General features: G+C 38.8%; 1 protein-coding gene across 1 annotated transcript; it reads right to left on the bottom strand.

Moving 5' to 3' along the window:
* Positions 1–2887: 2887 nt before the first annotated feature.
* On the bottom strand, positions 2888–18167 carry LOC119744927. Its single transcript, XM_038221132.1, has 9 exons — positions 17960–18167; positions 6896–6985; positions 6014–6076; positions 5551–5627; positions 4630–4843; positions 4263–4339; positions 3906–4113; positions 3629–3729; positions 2888–3237 (listed from the first exon to the last, which is right to left on the bottom strand). The coding sequence occupies exons 1-9, from the start codon at positions 18021–18023 to the stop codon at positions 3055–3057; spliced, it is 1077 nt and encodes a 358-aa protein (XP_038077060.1). The 5' UTR covers positions 18024–18167; the 3' UTR covers positions 2888–3054.
* Between the last annotated feature and the right edge of the window lie 1794 nt (positions 18168–19961).

Below are 19961 nucleotides of genomic sequence, written 5' to 3'. Positions count from 1 at the left end.
CCCTCTATCGTGTTTACATGGATTTGTCCTCCTCCACAGTTGACTCTAAATACGGCCTTTAATTGGATAAGGATTGTGTCAAAAGGTTATGTTTGGACGTCAAGTTGAGCGAATACCAAACGGAGAACAGAGGTGGGAATGAGGCATGATTGATAGTTAGACTGATGCTAACGTGAAATATTAATTTGTTGTCAACTGTATACCCATTTTCAAGACTTCTCGAAAACTCTTCCGAGACCAGCTGTCCTACAACCATTCACTCTGGGGACTGCACAGGTAGACGAACTTCCAAAAAGACGTCATGCACATCATCCGGGTTCAACTTTAAGGAATGAAAAAGGTTTGACTTTTTTTCCCCTTTTTGTGTGTCTCCGTGTCCCGGTTCTGGTTTTTGTATGTTGGCTGCTTTAACCAGCTGTTTGCACATAATGCGGTAATCAACAACATGTGGTTCTGTACTTCTTTTTTATGCACTTTCAAAATTGTTTTTTGTTTTCTTGTCTTTTTTTAAACCCCGCATTAAGTTAATGGAAAACAAGGATGAGCCCAAACAGGTTCCTGGGAATGAGAAATTTCATGGGGGGGGGGGGGGGACTGGGGGTGGCTGACGTTCTACCTCTCTGCCTTACAAAACAGCACAGACTAGGCCTATGTCTCACACAGATTTAAACCTACTGAACACTTAATTAAACAGTCCACAAAGTTTTGTACAATGGCTAGGGCTACAAACAATTAAAGATACCACAATCGATCCTTCTAACATTTATTTTAATAAGTAACATTAACATTATTGGTGTCTGGTGGCATGTAAGAGCAACAGAGGTGGGTCAGATATCCGGTCAACTGAAATACCCATTTCAGTAGAAGATAGCTCTGTGGGCTCTTTGAAAGAAAACTTAGCATTAAGTCAAAATTCTGGTCTGTTGGTTTTGCCTGTGTAGATTACCACTCACTGTGTCGTTTTATACTGGTCATGTACTTAACAACCTTAAGTAGACTTTGTTTGTACACATTCTACCATTTTTCCGTATCAACTCCGGACTTTATTAAGATTGCCACACAACGGTGGAATAGTCTTGATTGGCGATGGTCATTTTGTTAACGTAGTCGTTGGTATCGCAACATGAATTACTGGAGAAGAGATATCTGTATCACACAAACATCTGGAACGTTTTTGGTTTGTTTGGATCAAGATTCATAAACTTGCCCAGTCCCTCCGAGTCAGCCTACAAAATAGTCGATGTTGCGCCCTCTACCGGTGATTAATACAAAAACAGCGTGGCTAATCAAGATACGGTGGAGCATCACTGTGATGATTGGGGAAAACACATTCAATCACCCCAAAAATATATTTTGCTGAGTATTGACCGAAGACTTCAGTACTGGTACAAGTACGAAGGTAGACGTACAAGGAGACTTTTATTCTACAGACCACAACCATGCATTTTTGGGAATGCTGTACAAATTAACTAAAGTCAATCGAAGTTTAAGGTCCTTATTGCATAGAGTTTAATGCCGCGAGACGGTTTCCACACTGAAATCATTCATTACTGGAGAAGAGAGTTCTGCTAAATTAGTTGCATGTATCGATGCGAATTGTGGTCCTTTTTCGAAACCGTGACTTTGGCCTGGGCTGTGGTCCCGTCACTCCCCGTTAGGTCTCACTCAAGCTTGTATTTGTACATGCTATCACACACGCCAAGGTCTACACAAAATTAAAGATTTCCCATACAGCAAAATGCATGCGTCGGGATATGGGTGAATTTTGTCTAATAGAAAACAATGAAACTACACAAAACAAACTTAACGTAAATATCGGATTCAATTTATTGCCATTATAGTGAACAGTCAGTCCAATCCAAAATTACGAAACCACCACCCAATAGCACGGAAACCGAACCTCGTGTTAGTAGATTATTTTGTGGCTTTTTCCAAGTATTCAAATAGACCATGCAGTATCAAGCAATATTGCGCAGTACGATCTCAGTGTTATCAAAATTACTTTGCATTCTTGTGATTTAACTCTGACTAGTAAATTATGGTCTTAAATGAAGCTTTTCTCTGTAATGCATCCCCAAAAGTCCCCGAATTCCCAATGACAAAACTTAATCATATAAAACTAAACTGTCCAACAATTTTTCGCCACCAGCTCTAAAGAGTGAGATAATTGTGACGGGGGACAACACTGAGGATCTTCAAGTTTAGATGAAAAATGTTCTGTTTTTATTCCTCATCAGTGGCCGCATGGCAGCAAAGCGCAGCCAGCGCTGTGAAACTTTCTTTAAATCGCAAGACTTTACAACATGCGTGTGCTCTTGATGGTGGCTAATACAAAACTGAACAAAGCTTATACCACAGGATGTTGGCCAGTGCCTCACATTCCTGGGCAGACCACATAGTAGGGATTATGAATAGACAGTCATTGCTAAAGAGGTGATAATGAACAAAGTAACTAGTGTAGAAAAGCTAGAGTCTATCTAATGAATAATAATAAGGTACATGTAGTCAGGCCTCCTGCCTGGAGGTAATTACTTTTCCAGAAACTTGGAATGTGTGGTTGACCCACCCAGGGCCAAAGGACAAAGTTTCTCATGGTGGTTCTTAATAAATGAACAAAAATATAACATGTACATAAAACAATGTAGATAATAATAATTTCAATACTTGGAAAATATGAAAACAATCCAAAACTTGTGAAAAAGCAATCCCGCGTACCGACTATTGGGATGTAAAATATTAATAAAACTTTCAAAAGAGATAGGAAAAGCAAAGGTGCCAAAAAAGATATGATTGAAATATGCTTCAAATATTTCACCTGTTACATAATGTTTAAAATAAGGTTAATAAGACCTTATACTATAAATGGCCTGTAACTGTTTTATATTTCTTAATCGAAGCATTATTGCGTCTAGCTGTAGCAAAAATGTCAAACCCTCAACACCTTCCAACAATCTGACCCACTCCAACGTCCCACACAGTTGCAAGAAGGGCAGTGTCGGCTCATTGGTCTGTACAAAGTAACGGTACCAAACCAATGGATAATTTTGAGGCGTACTAAGGACACAAGAAGCGAACCTCGTAGTCAAAGCAGGACTGTCCGGAAGTTTGGTCAGCATTGAGGCAGACGAGTCCCTCAGAGGGAGTACATTTAGTTTTGAACTCTTGACCGGAGTCGCTCCAGTTCTGATTGGTTCCCCGGACGCGGCATTGGATGTCAATTGGCTCTTTACTGGAACACTGGGTTGACAAAATTGAGGAATTTGACAAAGTAAGAGATCATGATAGGACAGTTTATCTCTAGAAGGGCACAGTCAAGCTGTCACGAAGTTCCATAGGCATTGCAAGTGGTATCAAAGCAAACTCAAACTAAATGTAGAAGTTGAAATAAACTAATCTAAGAGACAGTCCTTGTGGCAAGAGCGACAGTTTCTACAGGACATGTAAATGAATCATAAAACTTGTTTTTGTAGTTCGGAATTGTTGCCTTTGCTGTTGCGCAACCGTGCATTTCAGTAAGAATAAAGAACCAAAATCCGGCTATGGGACTGAGCAAAGATTTAAGCAGGTTGATCTCCACCTTCGAAGCCGGCAGGAACCACAAGCATAAACTCCAGTCTGGGATACTTACCGGGTTGAGTCCAGAGGGTCCCACGTGCTCCCAGTCACCGGTAAGGTAGGGATTGTCTCGGTTCTTCCAGGACGTCCATCGTGCCGATGATGTCCAGGTACCTAGTCACGTGACAAATGGTGAAACAAAATGGTAGGCACACCATGTGAGACAAAGGGTCATAGTAGTTAAAGGCAAAAGTGGTGACCAACCTGGGGGCAATTTAATAATCATTTAATTTTTCTGACGGGGCTTCAGATTGCTCACGAACCCATTTTGCTGACATTTTCACACTTACCTATGTTTGGGCACTTGAACCTGACATCGTAATCCTTGCATACTTCTGTGTTCACCTCTGTAGTACAGACTAGACCGGTGTCCCAGTTGCAATCGTAACCGGTATCGAATGCATCTCCAGTAGTGTAGTAGGCGTTTAGGTTAGATATGTCACGGCATTGGGTACACATTGGGCGAATGCCATTGCAGATGTTGTCGCCATTATAGTTCTGCAAACCAATTTTTAAAATGAATCTCATTTAAACATTTGTCGTTATTGACTCCGGCCAAGTTACTAGACTTTCCGACTTGGTGCAGGATTTTCATAAAAGTACATTTAGCTTCTTATTGCATACTATTTATCTTAATGCAAGCTCACCCTAAACCCCCATACGTTTTCCCAGTCCCCGGACCCAGAAGGATTATCTCTGTCCTTGAATTGCGTCCAGGTAGAGGCTAAAAACAAAAGGGAGACAAAATGATCAAAATTAGTGCATCTACTATTTGTGCAAATCCGGGTCTGCGTCACGCCCATCCTCGCAAGGTCTGACACATGCGCACAAAACAATCCGTGAGGCTGGTCCTCATGCACTATCTCCACATAAAGCCCTGTAGACTAACAAGTTATCATTGAACTTTTATTTATTTATTTGGGTTTCGTTTGCAGCCCCAACATGGCAAAGGTAATCACGCTGAACTTGCCTACATTCGCGGTATTGTACATTGTGCAAATAATAAACACCCACCTGTAGACGGACACAGATATCTGATCTCGTAGTCACTGCACGAGGCGCATGAGGATTGGTCAGTGTTTTTGCACACCACGCCCTCTGTCGGTAAGCAATGAACGTCCAGGGTATCCGGCGCCGATCCAGTCCAACGGGTGAACACGCTTGCAGATCCCTTCACCCGGCATTCCGCAGCGATCGGTTTACAGCCGCCACAGACGTAGCCTAGTTTCTAGAAGGAAAAAAGACTAATGAAAAACTAAAAATCCCAACTTGAAAATAACTTAAACCTCCGGGGAAGGGTTCAAGCAAAATCCTTGGGAGGAATCCGTGTACTTTAGCTGCAGGAAGAATGCCTTTTTATTATTATTAATGCTTTACATTAATTTGTGAAGTTGACTTTTATTCAGACTCGTTACTGTTAGACAATAATCATAATTGTCCTTATGGAGTGTTTCAAAATTAAGGTCTAAAATAACTGAATCTAGTTGTCAAACTAATTACTATAACTGTTTGCACCTGGATAACTACACAAAAGGCTGAACAAAATTTGGGAGTAGCTTTTTTCCCTAAGTTGATCCTTTTAATTGATGTGAAATGCTATGGGATATGGGCTCATCTTGAAGAACGGAGTAAATTCATAATTGTGAGAGAGTTATGTATATACATGTACTTATTGGTTTTGCTGAGACGGCTACTTCCCAGGTGGGTATGAACAGCACTCGTCTCGCCATTATGGATTAAAGATTTTAAATCTCATAAGAATTCAACAGATCCACGGAGCTGCACGTTTGTACATAACAAATAATAATTTCAAGCCGACAGGGCAAAACGAAATGACAAGGTGAATCAATCGTGCGGCGGTGCTGGGTCAGTGAAGTATGCCATGTTCACCTAGTGTCAAAGAGACGAGCAATAGGCCTACCTAGGAACAGTTACCTTTTGATCACGCAGTGTCTCCCAGTCTCCCGTACCTGATGGGTTATCGCGGTCATACCAAGCCGACCAAATGTGACCTGCATTAGATGTAACCAGACATTAATGTTAACCTCTTTATTACATATTTATGCTTTTCATGTAGAAAACTCTCAGACGTTTTTTGTCGGCCCGCTCGTACTCCAACCCATGTTCATGTATGCCAAACTAAAGGTACGATGATGATGGTCCTTCCCCAACCTTAATAGCTTCAGAAGCCACTGCGATGTCTACGATTTTACTAGCGTGTTAAGAAGACGCCATTTTCAAGCTTTTAAAGTCTCCATTCAAAGATTATTATATTATTTGAGGTTCATATTTTTGGTTAGGAATATATTTAAAGCCGGATAAAAAATCAAGTAAAGGGACACAAATGGGAAGCAAGTAGTGGAAAGTAATTTGTGGGAGTCTTATTAGCGTAACTGACCTTGAATTGATTCCACAGCCAGTATACAACAAACCACAAAAAGGGCGGTCTTCATCTTCAGTTCTACAAATAAACCAGAAATGACAAACAAACTGATGAAGTTCTGGCAGCAGCAGCTGCAACAACAACAACAACAACAACAACAACACCACCACCAACATTTAACAACATTTAACTAACAACATGGTTGCCTACAGATGGACACCCAGTCTCAGATCTCGATAAAAAATACGCGTCCTGCCAGCCCCCCCCCCCCCCCCCAATTAATGCTAATCCCCCTTTGCCACAGGGAACTGTCAGGTGTTCCAACACCTCCAAATGTAGACAACACATCAGAGAATCGGACTCCTTCACCAGCCATACCGGTGGTAATACCCATAAGACAAGGGGTCATGTCACCTGCACCACCACTAATCTAATCTATTCAATATCTTGCAAAGTATGTTATGTAAGGTGAAACAAGAAAGTGAATAATAACTAAGAATCATTTTTTGTCTTTGCCTTCTCCTTTTTACCACAGATACGCTAGATCGGTTAGTCTTACTTCAGAAAAGAATGACAAATTTACAATTGATTCAACAAAAGTCAATATGAAGAATTCCAAACTGTAAAGGAATTCAAAGAAGGACGACTGATTCGTGTAGGGCGTACTCCATATAATTACAAAATCGGTGGTCATACCAATTAGGCTTCAGAATTAAAACTGTCTCTTCATAACATACCAAGCTAAAAGGGAGGCAAGAACAAAACAATTATTAAACGTATTTAATTTGTATTTAAATAACAGACTTTGCGCTGCATAATTTATACCCAACGAATCAAACCTGTAAAAGATAAAACGTTGAGATACAAAAGTATCAACGCGCAGAAAGTTTGCTTTACCTGTTTGAGATATTCTTTCGAAACCAGGTGGTCCTCTCTTGCTCCCCTCGCTGACGTTTCTGAAGTTGGTCTCCCCAGCTTCGGCGACGACTTAAATACAATAAACAACTTGTCCATTCTACAATCTGATTGGCTAAACGAGGAGTGACGACGGTATCATGTCAACTCGGACCCAAACCAAGTCGGACCCATGCCAAGTCGGACCCATGCCAACTCGGACCCACGCCAACTCGGACCCACGACCAACTCGGTACCACTACCAACTCGGACCAAAGCACGACCAACTCGGACCCAACAATGACTCAATCATTAGTTTTAGAGATTATATTTTTTAGGTGATCTTAATGCTAGTGCTTATAAAGTGAAGATATTCTGTAACTACATTGGGCAGAATGGGGCTTTTAGTTTTGTTGTTTTCTTGTATTGCCGCTGTGTGGAGCGGTATTTTATGATGCGTACAGTAAATACTGTTGCTAAACGCTTATTGTTTTGAACGTCATGAAACTAAACGTGCTTAGCTTTTTGAAACCGTGACCTGTGAAGCTAAACCAAGAGGTATTAATAGCGTATAGTATAGGTTAGGCATATCGTATGTCATTTGTACAACTTGATATATACGTGCTTTTTCAAAATCTCGATTTTCTTTTCCAAACGAAAATCAAAGGATTATAATTTTCTAAAAATTAATGTGGCCTGACGTTGCGAACTTAGCAGAACTTGCTAAGTTCGCAACGTCAGGCCACATTAATTTTTAGATTTATATATTTCAGGTCCATCCAGTCAGTAAGCAGTTTGCAGCAGTCTTACTTTTTTTCAGATTATAATTTTCAGTAAAAAATAAATTACTTGTTTGTTTTTGCAGGCCTTTGTGTCGTGTAACAAGTGGTTTTAAGTGGCACATTTTGTTTCAGTGAGGAAGTTATTAATTTAAAATAACTATTTGAGCCTTTCATTTCATGTAATTGTTTGGGTTTTTTTAATTCACATGCTGGCTTTGAATTTTGTGGGGTTTTTATGAATCTGTTTAACTTTTAATAATTTTTTGATTTAACTCCCCCCCCCCCCCGTGGAACATCATAGTGGAACATACAGGCAGCTACCTGTAAGGCCTTGAAGGATAATCTTCCCAGAGCTCCAATACTCCTTTTTGATGATTGACATTGCATCTATTTGTAGGGGATTAAACTTGATCATTTTTTAATTCACATGCTGGCTTTGAATTTTGTGGGTTTTTTTTACGAATCCGATTACAAATGTAACTTTTTATGCTCTTTTGATTTAACTTTTTTGTTTAATATGGAACCTTTATTTTATTTATTGATTTCTAATGTTTACTTATATTTATTGAGTTAATAATGTTATGTTTGAAAGTGTTTGTTTTAATGCCATACTTTCCAATTTTATTTTTCTATGAAGATCTGTTCTTAATTTGTATACTCGTTATGTTGAAGTTTGGAGTAAAAATGAAATAAATTGCTGTTAAATTTAGCAAGATGGTGTAAACGATGTCAATAAATATGTTTGAATGAAAATAAATAATTGGTTAAACTTTTAAAGCATAATATGTTTTAATGGAAACAAATAAAAATAATAAATAATTAATTACACTTTTAAAGCGCATTTCAAAATAGCATTTTAATGCGCTTTACAACGACAAAAATGTTATACTGCTGCAATACAGACATGACAGATATGAGATAATTTACCTTACAATTACAATGAAAATTTATACTAAACAGCATCACTGTAATAACAGATGAGAAGTGGACAAACTTTATGAAATGAATGATTGAAAACGATGTCGAATGATTGAAAACGATGGGTCCGAGTTGGTCATGCATGGGTCCGAGTTGGTAGTGGGTCCGAGTTGGTTGTGGGTCCGAGTTGGTAGTGGTTCCAAGTTGGTCGTGGGTCCGAGTTGGTAGTGGGTCCGAGTTGGCATGGGTCCGAGTTGGCTTGGGTCCGAGTTGGTTTGGGTCCGAGTTGGATCGAAACCGTGACGACATACCAGGATATGGTTTGGTTCAAGGCTGAATAGCAGAAGCCTCTCGTACGTGCCAGGCCACGCAGTCAACTGATCTCACTAAATAAAAAGCGGCGATCTCTTTCCAACGTACATTGTTGACTTAAGATGTGAAGAATATTCAAGGACACACTGCAATATTTGGGACAGGTTCCCACCGTGGATTTTTCTAGAAATCTTAAAATCAAGACTTCTTGTAATCCGAAATCCAAAAGAGGGCACACTTGGTAAACTTTCAGAATGAAAATGTCACACAATGTGAAATTAGCAATTATTACTTCGGGAATAATTTTACCAACCACATCAAAACCGGGCAAACGTTGGCAATGTGAAGTTTCTAACTAATTTTAACTTGTCTTACTACATTCAATGATACGGAATAGTAGTGCCGCATGAATGTGAAAATCTGGACTAATCGGCGTACACCCTCACACAGCTCTGTATTGCAGTTACTCTGTGGACATTCCTTTGTTCTATACATTTAACTTTTAAGGAAAATCCTATTCCTCAACACTGTAAATAACAGTGTGGACGTGCGAACAATTACATAATAGTGTTTCAAGTCTCAACACATATATGTATCGTTAAAACATTCTCACGGATCTGGTATGTGTGTCCCAAGTGCATTGTTCAAGTATGAGTGGGCACATTTATGATTATCAATGGTAAATCTTAACTTTGGGCACGTTGTTAGCCACATAATTGGGGGTAAGTGCCCGAAGTTGTGTGTGTGTGGGCATGTGTTGCCCAATAATGATAAGGGTCAGGTGTGCCCCAAGTTTTGTATGTGTGGGCATGTGTTGTCTAGGGGTCAGGGTGTGTGACCGGAAAGCCAAACACCCCTTTTCCGGCATCCGGCACGAAATAATTTGTATGTGGTTGTTGACAACAAAAACTCCTTTCAAGACTATGGCGTTCAATCACAAGAATTTGTCTGCTTGTTTCCCTATTGAACATGACTATAACACACTGTTAAACTATTATTTAACTAAACCCAGATGAACTCAGTGATAAAGAACTATTGAAAAACAATTCGAAAAGTTAAACCATAAAAAACCGTAGTGCCAAAGAAAGTTACGTATTCAAAATGGCTTTAAAATCGAGTCCATAGCAGTATAAAGCTTGAAGCAGGCAAAACTTAGAGCATGAAGCAAAAATCAAAACTTGCGCTGCCAGGCTGCTATCTGAAGTCAATTACAGGGGTGACTAACCACACCGCCATGACTTATGCAAAATGTCAGAAGGGAGGGGCTGCGGACGTTCCTCAATTCCCACAGTAATAATAATCAACAAACACCTGGCTGGCTGAAGCATTTAAAAACTCACTTAAAATCCAAGATATCAAATATGGTAGTATATTGTTCAACATGACCTTGTCGCTCAACAGTGTTTGCATGTTCATTTGCTGCATACTTCAGTCGATACGAGTGGATCCTCGTTCGTTTCTTCACACGCCATCTGAATGAGGTCAAATCTCTAGTGTAATTGTTATGTTTGGTCAATCAAATGCAGCTTGGTCTTGACACTTTTCATTAAAAATTGTGTCTTTTTTATGAAACTGGTAAACCATTATGGCTACAAATAATTAACAATTGACCAATGTTAAAGAGGTTCACCTTCCAAGATTCTTATACTTTTTCTTAAAACTTGAAAAAAGGTGGGGCGCGAGTGTACTTTCCTGTTGTTATTATTATTATTTTTATTTTATTATTTATTGTTATGTTAGGTATTAAAGAACTGAAGACACTAAAGCCCACTGACTCTCTTGCCAAGAAGTCATCAGTATAGGCTTAATCATTTAACTGGGAAATTGTGATTCATAAATAGGTTTTGGTTTCCTTCTGTTTTAAAAGTTCCAATTCCATTATCTAGCTGTTACAGAATGAAATACAAATCGATTGATTGAAGTTTCTTAGGGACTTGTCACACTAGGCACTTTTTCCAGGCAACTTGGAGGCAACCAACTGCAGTGCATGCTACAGGACCACTTCGAGTATTTTTTCAAACAATGTCTTATGATCCCTAAGAAAAATATGTGAACATTGAAATGTGAATGCCTTTTCTTCTTGGAGATTGCCTGGGACTGGTTGCCTGTAAATTGCCTCGTGTGACATGGGCCTTAGAGTCAACTTGGGTCTTGGTTTTAAAATGACACCCCCCCCCCCGACCCCCATTCTTCTCATTGTGTTTAATGCCTACATGTATTTGTCTTTACCCACAGTTATAATAGCCCTATACGGCCTTTACTTGGTCAAGGACTGTGTCACGAAGGATGTTTTATGCGTCAAGTCGAGCTGAATACCATACGGAGGAGAGCTTAGAGAAAGGGCGCGACCTGATCTCCAAGATAGTGTACAGGATCCAGGATCCAGGATCCAAGATCCAGGATAACTTGTACAAGTACAACCCGAGACCAGCTGTCCAGGAGAACAAATTGCCCAGGGTCATGATGTACATCCGGGTTCAACTGGACCAGAAAAAGGTTTCAATTTGTTTCCTTTCCTTTTGTGTGCTTGTCCCAGTTCTTTTTTCTATCTTTTTTTCTTTTCTTTTGGTTGCCTTTACCAGCTGTTAACACATAAAGCAGTATTTATAACACGCGGCTTTGTACTTGTGCTGTTCTTTTCATACACAAAAGTGAAAATTATAAGTTTGTTTAACCCTTCATAAGGAAAAATAAGGATTAGCCAAATTTAAAACAAAAATACAAGTATTATAAGCATCCAACAAAGAAAGGCACAAATGCAAGTACGCCCTACGTCATCTGTTGACACGGTTCAATGTCGCAGAGTTGCCAGTTCCTGTGCGTCACTCTGTCACTCTTTACTGCAGCCATTTATCGAGTCCCGGAGATCCATTATCACAACTGACCATGGGTCTGGCCCGAACAAACTTTTTGTAGTGCCAAATCAAACGTCAGTTTGGGTGAGGTATTGTGCAGTGTATCGGTTTATGTGGCTCCCCCCCCCCCACCCCCTCTTCTCCCTCACCCCACCTCTGCAGGCAAAAGGGGTGAATTGAATCAACTAGGACAATGTGTTCGTCGCCATCAGTATAAAATTCTTGCCAGAGAGCGCCTGCCGGCAGAAAAGTACGTGGATTCGTTTGGCGGAAATATACCACCAGGACTAATTCAAAACATTTCACACAATAACAATTGGGGAATTCCTTAAGAAAAATAAGAAAGACACAGCAGGCGGACAAAATTGGTTTTTGACAGCTGCTCTTTAACATGAAACAAAGATAATATATTTATTTAACTTCAAATTGTACATGATATAATAATGCATTGGAAAGAGATAAATTATCAATATGTTTAGTGAAATTACATAATGGTCATTCGAATATATAGAGTTGATCCACAGTACACGGCTATTGGAGTGAGGACAATGGATGGGAAAACTGGTCCTTGGGCTGGTTTGTAGAAATCCTAAATTCACGCCTTGCAACACATTCCCCTAATTACAATACGCAATATTTTATTACAGTAGCCTACATTCTACAAGTACGAATGACTCGTCGTTTATTTACCAAGGACATCATAATAGTACTCGACAATACCACACATCGTGCGTCAATTCGGGTAAACATTGCTTAGAAATCTGAGATCACAAATAAAAGGGCGATTGTTGTTGTTGCCCCTGCTGTATGATTCTGTTCCTTTTAACTTCTTAAACGATGATATCATCCACTTTATCACTAACCCAGATTCATCACGTTTGACATTAATTTCCAAGAAAAAATCACAAACAATGCACAAAGCCACAAACAATTACCATGGTATTTCTTTGATTTGGTTTATTTGGCCGGGTACTTGTTTTTTTTATTTGTTTTATATTAAGACGCTTTTTAATTGACGTTTCATAGGCAGTTCTGAGCAGTGTGTAGACACAATCCATCGCTAAACATGTACTATGTTTGTTTGATTACTTTGGTTTGTATTTTCCTCTTCAACACACATCCCATCTCCCGGGAATGAGACTGCTTTAGGAAACCTTCCTCCGTGTTTAAACCAATGTTTTATGTAAATAAAACTACATGAACATGATCCAAAAATATTTCAGCCAATGCATCATGTCTAATTTCACCACTTACAATCAAGATAAGTAAAGGCTCCATTACCGCCAACTTTGAAGAGTGAAACAGTCAAATGATAGTCCTATATACCTATAAAAACTTGTATAACAGAGCTTTATCATGCTGAAACCATCTTTGTCAGATCCCCCGTGTGCATTATTAGTCATGAATACAGATTCAAATCTATACCATGGACCAGACTAATTACCCTTCCAGCCTCACTCTGGTTACACTGATTTCAATGGGAGAACTACAAGATGGATGCCCCATGATGTCTATAAAATTGTTTAACATGTTCAATAAAAAGTAACTTCAAGCATTTTGATTGATCAATGTTCAAGATAAATGCCAATATTATTTTGAAAAAGACAATGGAAATTGTTTGTATTTGAGCTGTGGGGTCAATCATCCATCTGTTTCCCTATACGGATTAGGCTTATATTAACTGCTGGTGGTAAATTACAAAACACATTGTAGAAAAGTACTGTCTGGTAGAGAGATTTAATACGAAGCAATGCTAGTTGATTGTACTTGTATCACAACTTTTAAAACCATTGTTTAAAAAGGTACTGTTATGAGTAAAGATGATAGGTGCATAAACTGAGTTAGAAACTGAAACAAAACAAAAATACTTTGGCTATATTCATGAAACAAAATATATACAGAGACCGATTAGAATTTAAAACTAACACAGCATGTTTTCATACAAAAACCATCAGGTAATAGATTTTACACCAAGTTGATGTGTGCTCCTAAGTGACGTAATCAAAACCAGTATTACAAAATTGCAGTGTCTTTAATAGTGCACAATTTTCTGATATCTCTAAACTAAGGTCCATCTTTCTTACAATTTTCGACTGATTTCGTTTATTAATTCTAAGTTATGTCAATACAGTGACTTCATTTTTTCATGTTCATTTTAAGCAATGCTCATAATAACAAGAAGTGAGTTGAATCCGGATATTAACACAGAAACGTGGTGTGTACTTTATAAAGAAATCATACCATGGTCACTTTAATATGAATTGTATAAAACAAACCATTTTCACTCTAATTTGAATTGTATAAAACAAACCATTTTCACTCTAATTTGAATTGTATAAAACAAACCATTTTCACTTTAATTTGAATTGTATAAAACATACCTTGGTCACTTTAATTTGAGTTGTATAAAACATACCATGGTCACTTTAATTTGAGTTGTATAAAACATACCATGGTCACTTTAATTTGAGTTGTATAAAACATACCACGGTCACTTTAATTTGAGTTGTATAAAACATACCATGGTCACTTTAATTTGAGTTGTATAAAACATACCTTGGTCACTACAATTGGAATCGTATAAAACTGGTCACTTCAATTTGAGTTGTCTTCGAGACACTCTAACGATACCCCAAGATAAACAATTCCAGTGAATGTTTCATTACCATTTGGTATCCTGTGGGACTATTTTAACATGAAATGGATGACAAAATCAACAACAAAGTGAGCTACAAACAATTCAATTTTTGAAAAACAAACAATTTAAGGTGATATCAGGCCCAACTACAAAAGCTGGCTGTCCACAGAAATCTAGCCATAGAAACAAGCATCATATAATTCTGTTATAAAAATATACATATAAAATTACAAATAGGAAGTTACCCTGTGTAGTACAAATAAATTGGATATATTATATATCCAATTTATAGCATTGGTGCTGTTTATAGCGTTGGTGCTGTTTATAGTGTTGGCTTATCAACGCTTTAAAGGGAAATCATATCACTACTCATTTCCAAATATATTTGAAATCAGTGTTTCTTATTCTAATCAACCTTTGGCATGAAAAAAATTGATTTATAAACAAAATCTCAATTTTTTTTTATATTTCTAATTTCAGAATTCAAATAGTTCAATATGCATAACTATCACAAGTTGTAATTCAGTGCATTCAGTTTGGTTCAAAGTCAGAGTAACTTTCACATTTCAAACTTTGTCTCTTGTCTTTTTGAAAATGTTTTGATGTTGAATTATTTGCAAATACTAAAAAAAAGACATTCGTTGTCAATCGAGGGATATTCTTGAATTCATAAAAAAAAATAAAACAATGGACCATTGTAGGACATCTCCTGAACACCAGTGCAATTGTCCCACTTTAATCAGTTGAAGGCAGCTTTACATTATTGTCCAGACTATTCAAACAGCTACCTGAAGATTCAACATTTGTTCTCTCAGAAGATTGTTCAGTTCTTAAGATACATTTCGATCACAGAACAATGTTATTTCTTATGTTGAGTAGACCTTTTAAATGACTGTACTGTCTATTATTTTGAAGATTAATTCGTTTTACACTTAATTCTCTACATGGATATTTAACTACCCCTAGAACCAATCTAAGATTACACTCATTCGATCATATACATTTATTCAATAAATCTTGATATATCTTGCTTAGCAGTCAAGCATGGAGAGTGCTGATCTACAGACAACTGTCTTTAGTTCCAAGGACAGATCACTGAGGGATATGATGTGGTTGGGATTTCTCCTTTAACCCTACTTCCGAGCAGGGGTAAAAAAATCCCGGGGAAAAGCTTTTTCCCCGGGAATTCCCCGGGGATTTTTTTGTAGCGTGAACAGACCGACCGAAATTCCCCGGCAATTTCCCGGGGAATTGCCGGGGAATTCGTCTAGTGTGAAAGCCCCTTCAGTGAATGTTCCTGGATCCGGGATCAGTTCACTTTGCCTCTGTGACATCCGTGGCATGTTGATTTGTTTTTTGTTCAACATGATTTATTGCACACACATCCGTGTTTCAGTCTCGGTACCATATGTGGCACCACCGATACAAGAAAGTCATAGCTGAAAGTTCAACAGGTTACCAAACCACTAGCCTTTCCAATGGTTCAAGGGACTTGAACCTGAGATCACTGTATATGGTTCACTCTTAATTTTGCTTAATTTTGTATGCTTGTAATAAATCAAGGAACCATAATTTGAAAACAAAAACAGATTCTCACTTAGAAAATTGAGTAAATATACACCGACTTTTGTTTCACGAAACTCGAACAATTCATCGAAATAAGAGTGTCGTAAGATTATTATACATTTTTAAGCCGAATCGCTTAGAAATTAAACAATAAGCATTAATTTAGCCTGAATGTGCTCATTAAATGTGCTCTGAACAATCAACGATACTTTCCTCACTTTTAATGTAACTTATCCAGCAAAAAAAAGTTTTACAGAAATTAGGGTGCGAAACCTTAGATCACTTTTTTTGCTATGTGTAACTAGGTTTACCTTTCATTTGCATGCGCGCTAACTTAATGGCCACCGTGAACACACGTTGGCACACCATCACATGTTGCTTTCCTAGCCTGTCAAACTCAGGCCAGTATTGCATGTTAATTCATACTGGCTATACACCCAACAAATCTTATCCTTATTCAGTACAACGCGAAGATGTATCTACCTACCGCTGATGGATTCTAGATTTAGTCGGGCTTGCTTTAATACAGTCCTTATCAGCTATCACTTCAATTTGTTTTCTTAAAAGCTCATAATTCTAAATTTATTCCAAAAGTGTTAAACCCTAAGATTAATATTGTCCTTCTGTTTAACTTTTACTTTTCACCTTTTGACCACCATCAGTTTCTATCATGTGACACTTCCTTCCGGTTAAAACCGGAAGTACCTTAGTTTTTAAAATTGGCAGAAAATACGAACTTGCTTTCAAAGATGTGAGTGTCTGCCTAGGCTGTACTTCAGAAATATATTACAGGTGATGTCATCAATTGTCAGAGTGCCCTCTAGCGGCAGGTTAAAAAACGTCAAAAACGCATTTTCACTTGATGTCTGTGGCGAAGTTTGCGGTATTCGCTTCAAAATTAATGTACATGATGACCTTAAAGCAGACAAGACATATGCGCGAAAAAAATTGATTACGTCATCAGATCGGAAGTTACAATAAAAAGACCTTTAAACCTTCAAAAATCAACCGTGATAGATATAATCAAGATTGGGCACAGTTGAAATAGCTCTTGAAATTTCTGGTAATAACGTCACAATGACGTCATCAAGTATCATATTGCAAGCAATCAAAGATTTCTAGATTTAATCTTTGAAAATCAATATAAAATCAAATGCTAAAGATTTGATTTTGTTTTTTATGGCAATCGATACAATATTGCAGGGTCTTCATTTTTGGTATTAAGTGCAAAATCACTTGATCCTTCCTTCCGGCCGAAACCGGAAGTGCCTTATAATTTGAAATTGGCAGAAGATGCGAACTTGCTTTCAACGATGTGAGTGTCTGCCTAGGCAGTACTGTACAACAAATTTACAGGTGACGTTATCAAATGTTAGAGCGCCCTCTGGCGGCATGTTGAAAAAGTCAAACATGGATTTAAATATGCACATTTTGAGTTGATGTGTGTGGCATGACGTGAACACTCGTCCTAAGACCAACCCGACCAACCATATAGGCAACTCGGGTTGGAACACACCATTTTGGAGAGCCTGCCCTACATAATATGGCGTGTCAAACGTTGCGAAATTCAATGTTTCACAACATATATGTTTGATGTTCAATATGTGTTTGTTATCTTTTACATTTATGTGCGATGTTCAATATAAGTGTGCGATGTTTTTCATTATGTGCGCGATGTTTAATATATTTGTGCGATGTTTTTGACTTTCTTTTTTAAAAATTTAAAGCAAATCACACTAATTTTCACTCAACGAATTGGCAATTACTTCATCCCCCCTTCTGGAAATGTTCATCAATAGAGGAAGGTAGGAATTTGTAATGGTTTCAGGGGGGAAAAAACTGCTCCAGGTATGCCGAATAAACAAAAACTAGCTAGTGTAGTGTTGCACGATGAAAACAAACCATGGACAATACACAGCGCAACGTTCCAGCGCAGCACAACCGGCCGTACACACACGGCGCGGTAAACACACACCATCGCGGTCCTCACACATACCTTTGAAGTTTGATATCATCCGCCGGAAAATCGGAACGGAATTCCGCTTGTTCTTGCCTGTCATCCACCGTGAAATAGATCACTTTGGTCGACATGGTACCTGGAATATCCTCCTAGGTTTCCCCTCCCCCAGTACGACCGTAAGATCCACGGGAAATACGGCAGAATGTACCGGTTTTTTTGACAGGCGAACGTACTGCTTCAGCGACAAACTTGCAACGCTAATAGCATGGCTTCACTTGTAACTAGGCGCCCAAAACAAGCCCAACATGCACAGGGGAAATAGCGCAAGTCGATGGCATAAAGAGCCCACTTAGGCGCGTTACACAACACTTGTTTAGGTACGTATCCGGGGATGAAAGTAACAGGTTGATAATTGATTGGTTAGGGGCCATTCAGAATTTTCAATGTTTTAAAATTTCGACTTTTTTTCCAAATTATTTTGACCCACCCACCCACCCACCCCTAATTTCGATTAATAAAAAACTGAACATGTACATGTACATGTACATGCACTTGCATGTACATATACTTGAACATGAACATGTATACCCCTGTACATGTGTGTCTAGTTCAGTGATGGCGTGAAGTTGTCGGTCTTCCTCTTTTGCACTGGGCAGGTGAACTTCAGTTTTCTTGTGTTTTGCCAGCTGATATGCTGTTGGGAATGACAGGTTGCAGTTTTGGAAGCGACAAAGATGACCGTGGTTTTGTCGTTTTCTGGATGAGGTGGATGACATTGTGACATACGAGGGTATGCCTGTCACGTGAGGTAGCTGAGAAAAACATTCGCTTGTACCCCCCCCCCCCTCCCTGTTTGCAGGGCGGGGGGTACGAGCGAAAGAAAAACATCAGGTTTGGGCAGACATCACATCACAGGCTGCGGTTCTCGTAGTCTTGGAGTCCAGTGGTTGAATAGTCCAGTTTTTATAGCGATTGGTAATCTACGCCCGCGGCGTGTTATAGAGCCGATCTAGTACACCTGGTACCCTGCTGCCTCTGCACGGCCTAACCGCTACAAACGCCCGGTGTCCAAGTCTACTGAAAAACTACCTCCCTCTCATGCCACAGTTGGTCTATATACACGTACATGACGTACATGTACAGTACATACAGGGGACGAAGTTGGAAAAGAAACACGCATCGCGATATCGGAACGCTTGCGCGTAGTTCAGGCAAGTCAAAAGATCTATCTTTCTTTTCCTTTTTTTATCTTTTTCCATGGAAAGTGAATTTCGATTTTCAATTATTGAGCTTGACCCACCCACCCACAATTTGGAAAAAACATCGAAATTTTAAAACATTAAAAATTCTGAATGGCCCCTTATCTTGATTCTGTTTCTGCATTCAGCCTGGATTCAAGTCATTTCATTTGATTAGCTGATGGACTGGGGTGTCCAAATGAGATGGGATAAAGACCATTGTGTAGAACATTTACTACACCTTCAGACTCTATAGATTAGTTTTGCAAAAAGAAAGTGCTAGTATTTTCAATATGTATGGATTGACTGGTAATTTGCTTTGTTTTTGACACCCTGTAGTGTTCTGTATTGTACACATTGTACAAAAACAATGAAATATAGAACCGCCCCTTATCCGGCAAACAGCTCATCATAACGGTAGATAGTTGCGCTGTAAATAATTCATTTTAACACCTTATGTTGCGATAATGCTACTGCTGTAGATAACTCCAAACTGGAGGCTTACTTTAAAGACAAGAAATCAATAATCGATGTTCTTTCGGGAACACTTAACATGCATTGTGCTGTGACTTAGTAGGCATATAAGGCATCTACGCGTAAGAGCGGTGTAATGGAGAATATTATATCACAGAGGCGTAACTGCCAGGGCGAGGGAAGGGGTTGGGCACGGTGGGACCGAGGCCTGTGCAACCCGGCTGTGATGGGAGGGTCTTTTTTTCACAAAAAATTGACTATTTTTTTTTCTGCTGGACTTTTTGCATACTTTAAAACGAAAGTCTTGCAATTTTAATAATCAAATC

Source organism: Patiria miniata, unplaced genomic scaffold, assembly GCF_015706575.1.
Source record: "Patiria miniata isolate m_02_andy unplaced genomic scaffold, ASM1570657v1 HiC_scaffold_7, whole genome shotgun sequence".
Lineage (NCBI taxonomy): Eukaryota > Metazoa > Echinodermata > Asteroidea > Valvatida > Asterinidae > Patiria > Patiria miniata.
The sequence above is the reverse complement of the archived record's forward strand: the minus strand, read 5'-3'. Positions and strand labels throughout refer to the sequence as shown.

Bases quoted from the DNA above. Each gene is read 5' to 3' on its own strand.
- LOC119744927 (XM_038221132.1), bottom strand. From the start codon at position 18,023: ATGACAGGCAAGAACAAGCGGAATTCCGTTCCGATTTTCCGGCGGATG. The intron at 5,628-6,013 runs GTCAGTTACGCT...CATCTAATGCAG, and splicing joins GGCTGTGGAATCAATTCAAG to GTCACATTTGGTCGGCTTGG. The intron at 4,844-5,550 runs GTAACTGTTCCT...TTTTCCTTCTAG, and splicing joins AGACACTGCGTGATCAAAAG to AAACTAGGCTACGTCTGTGG.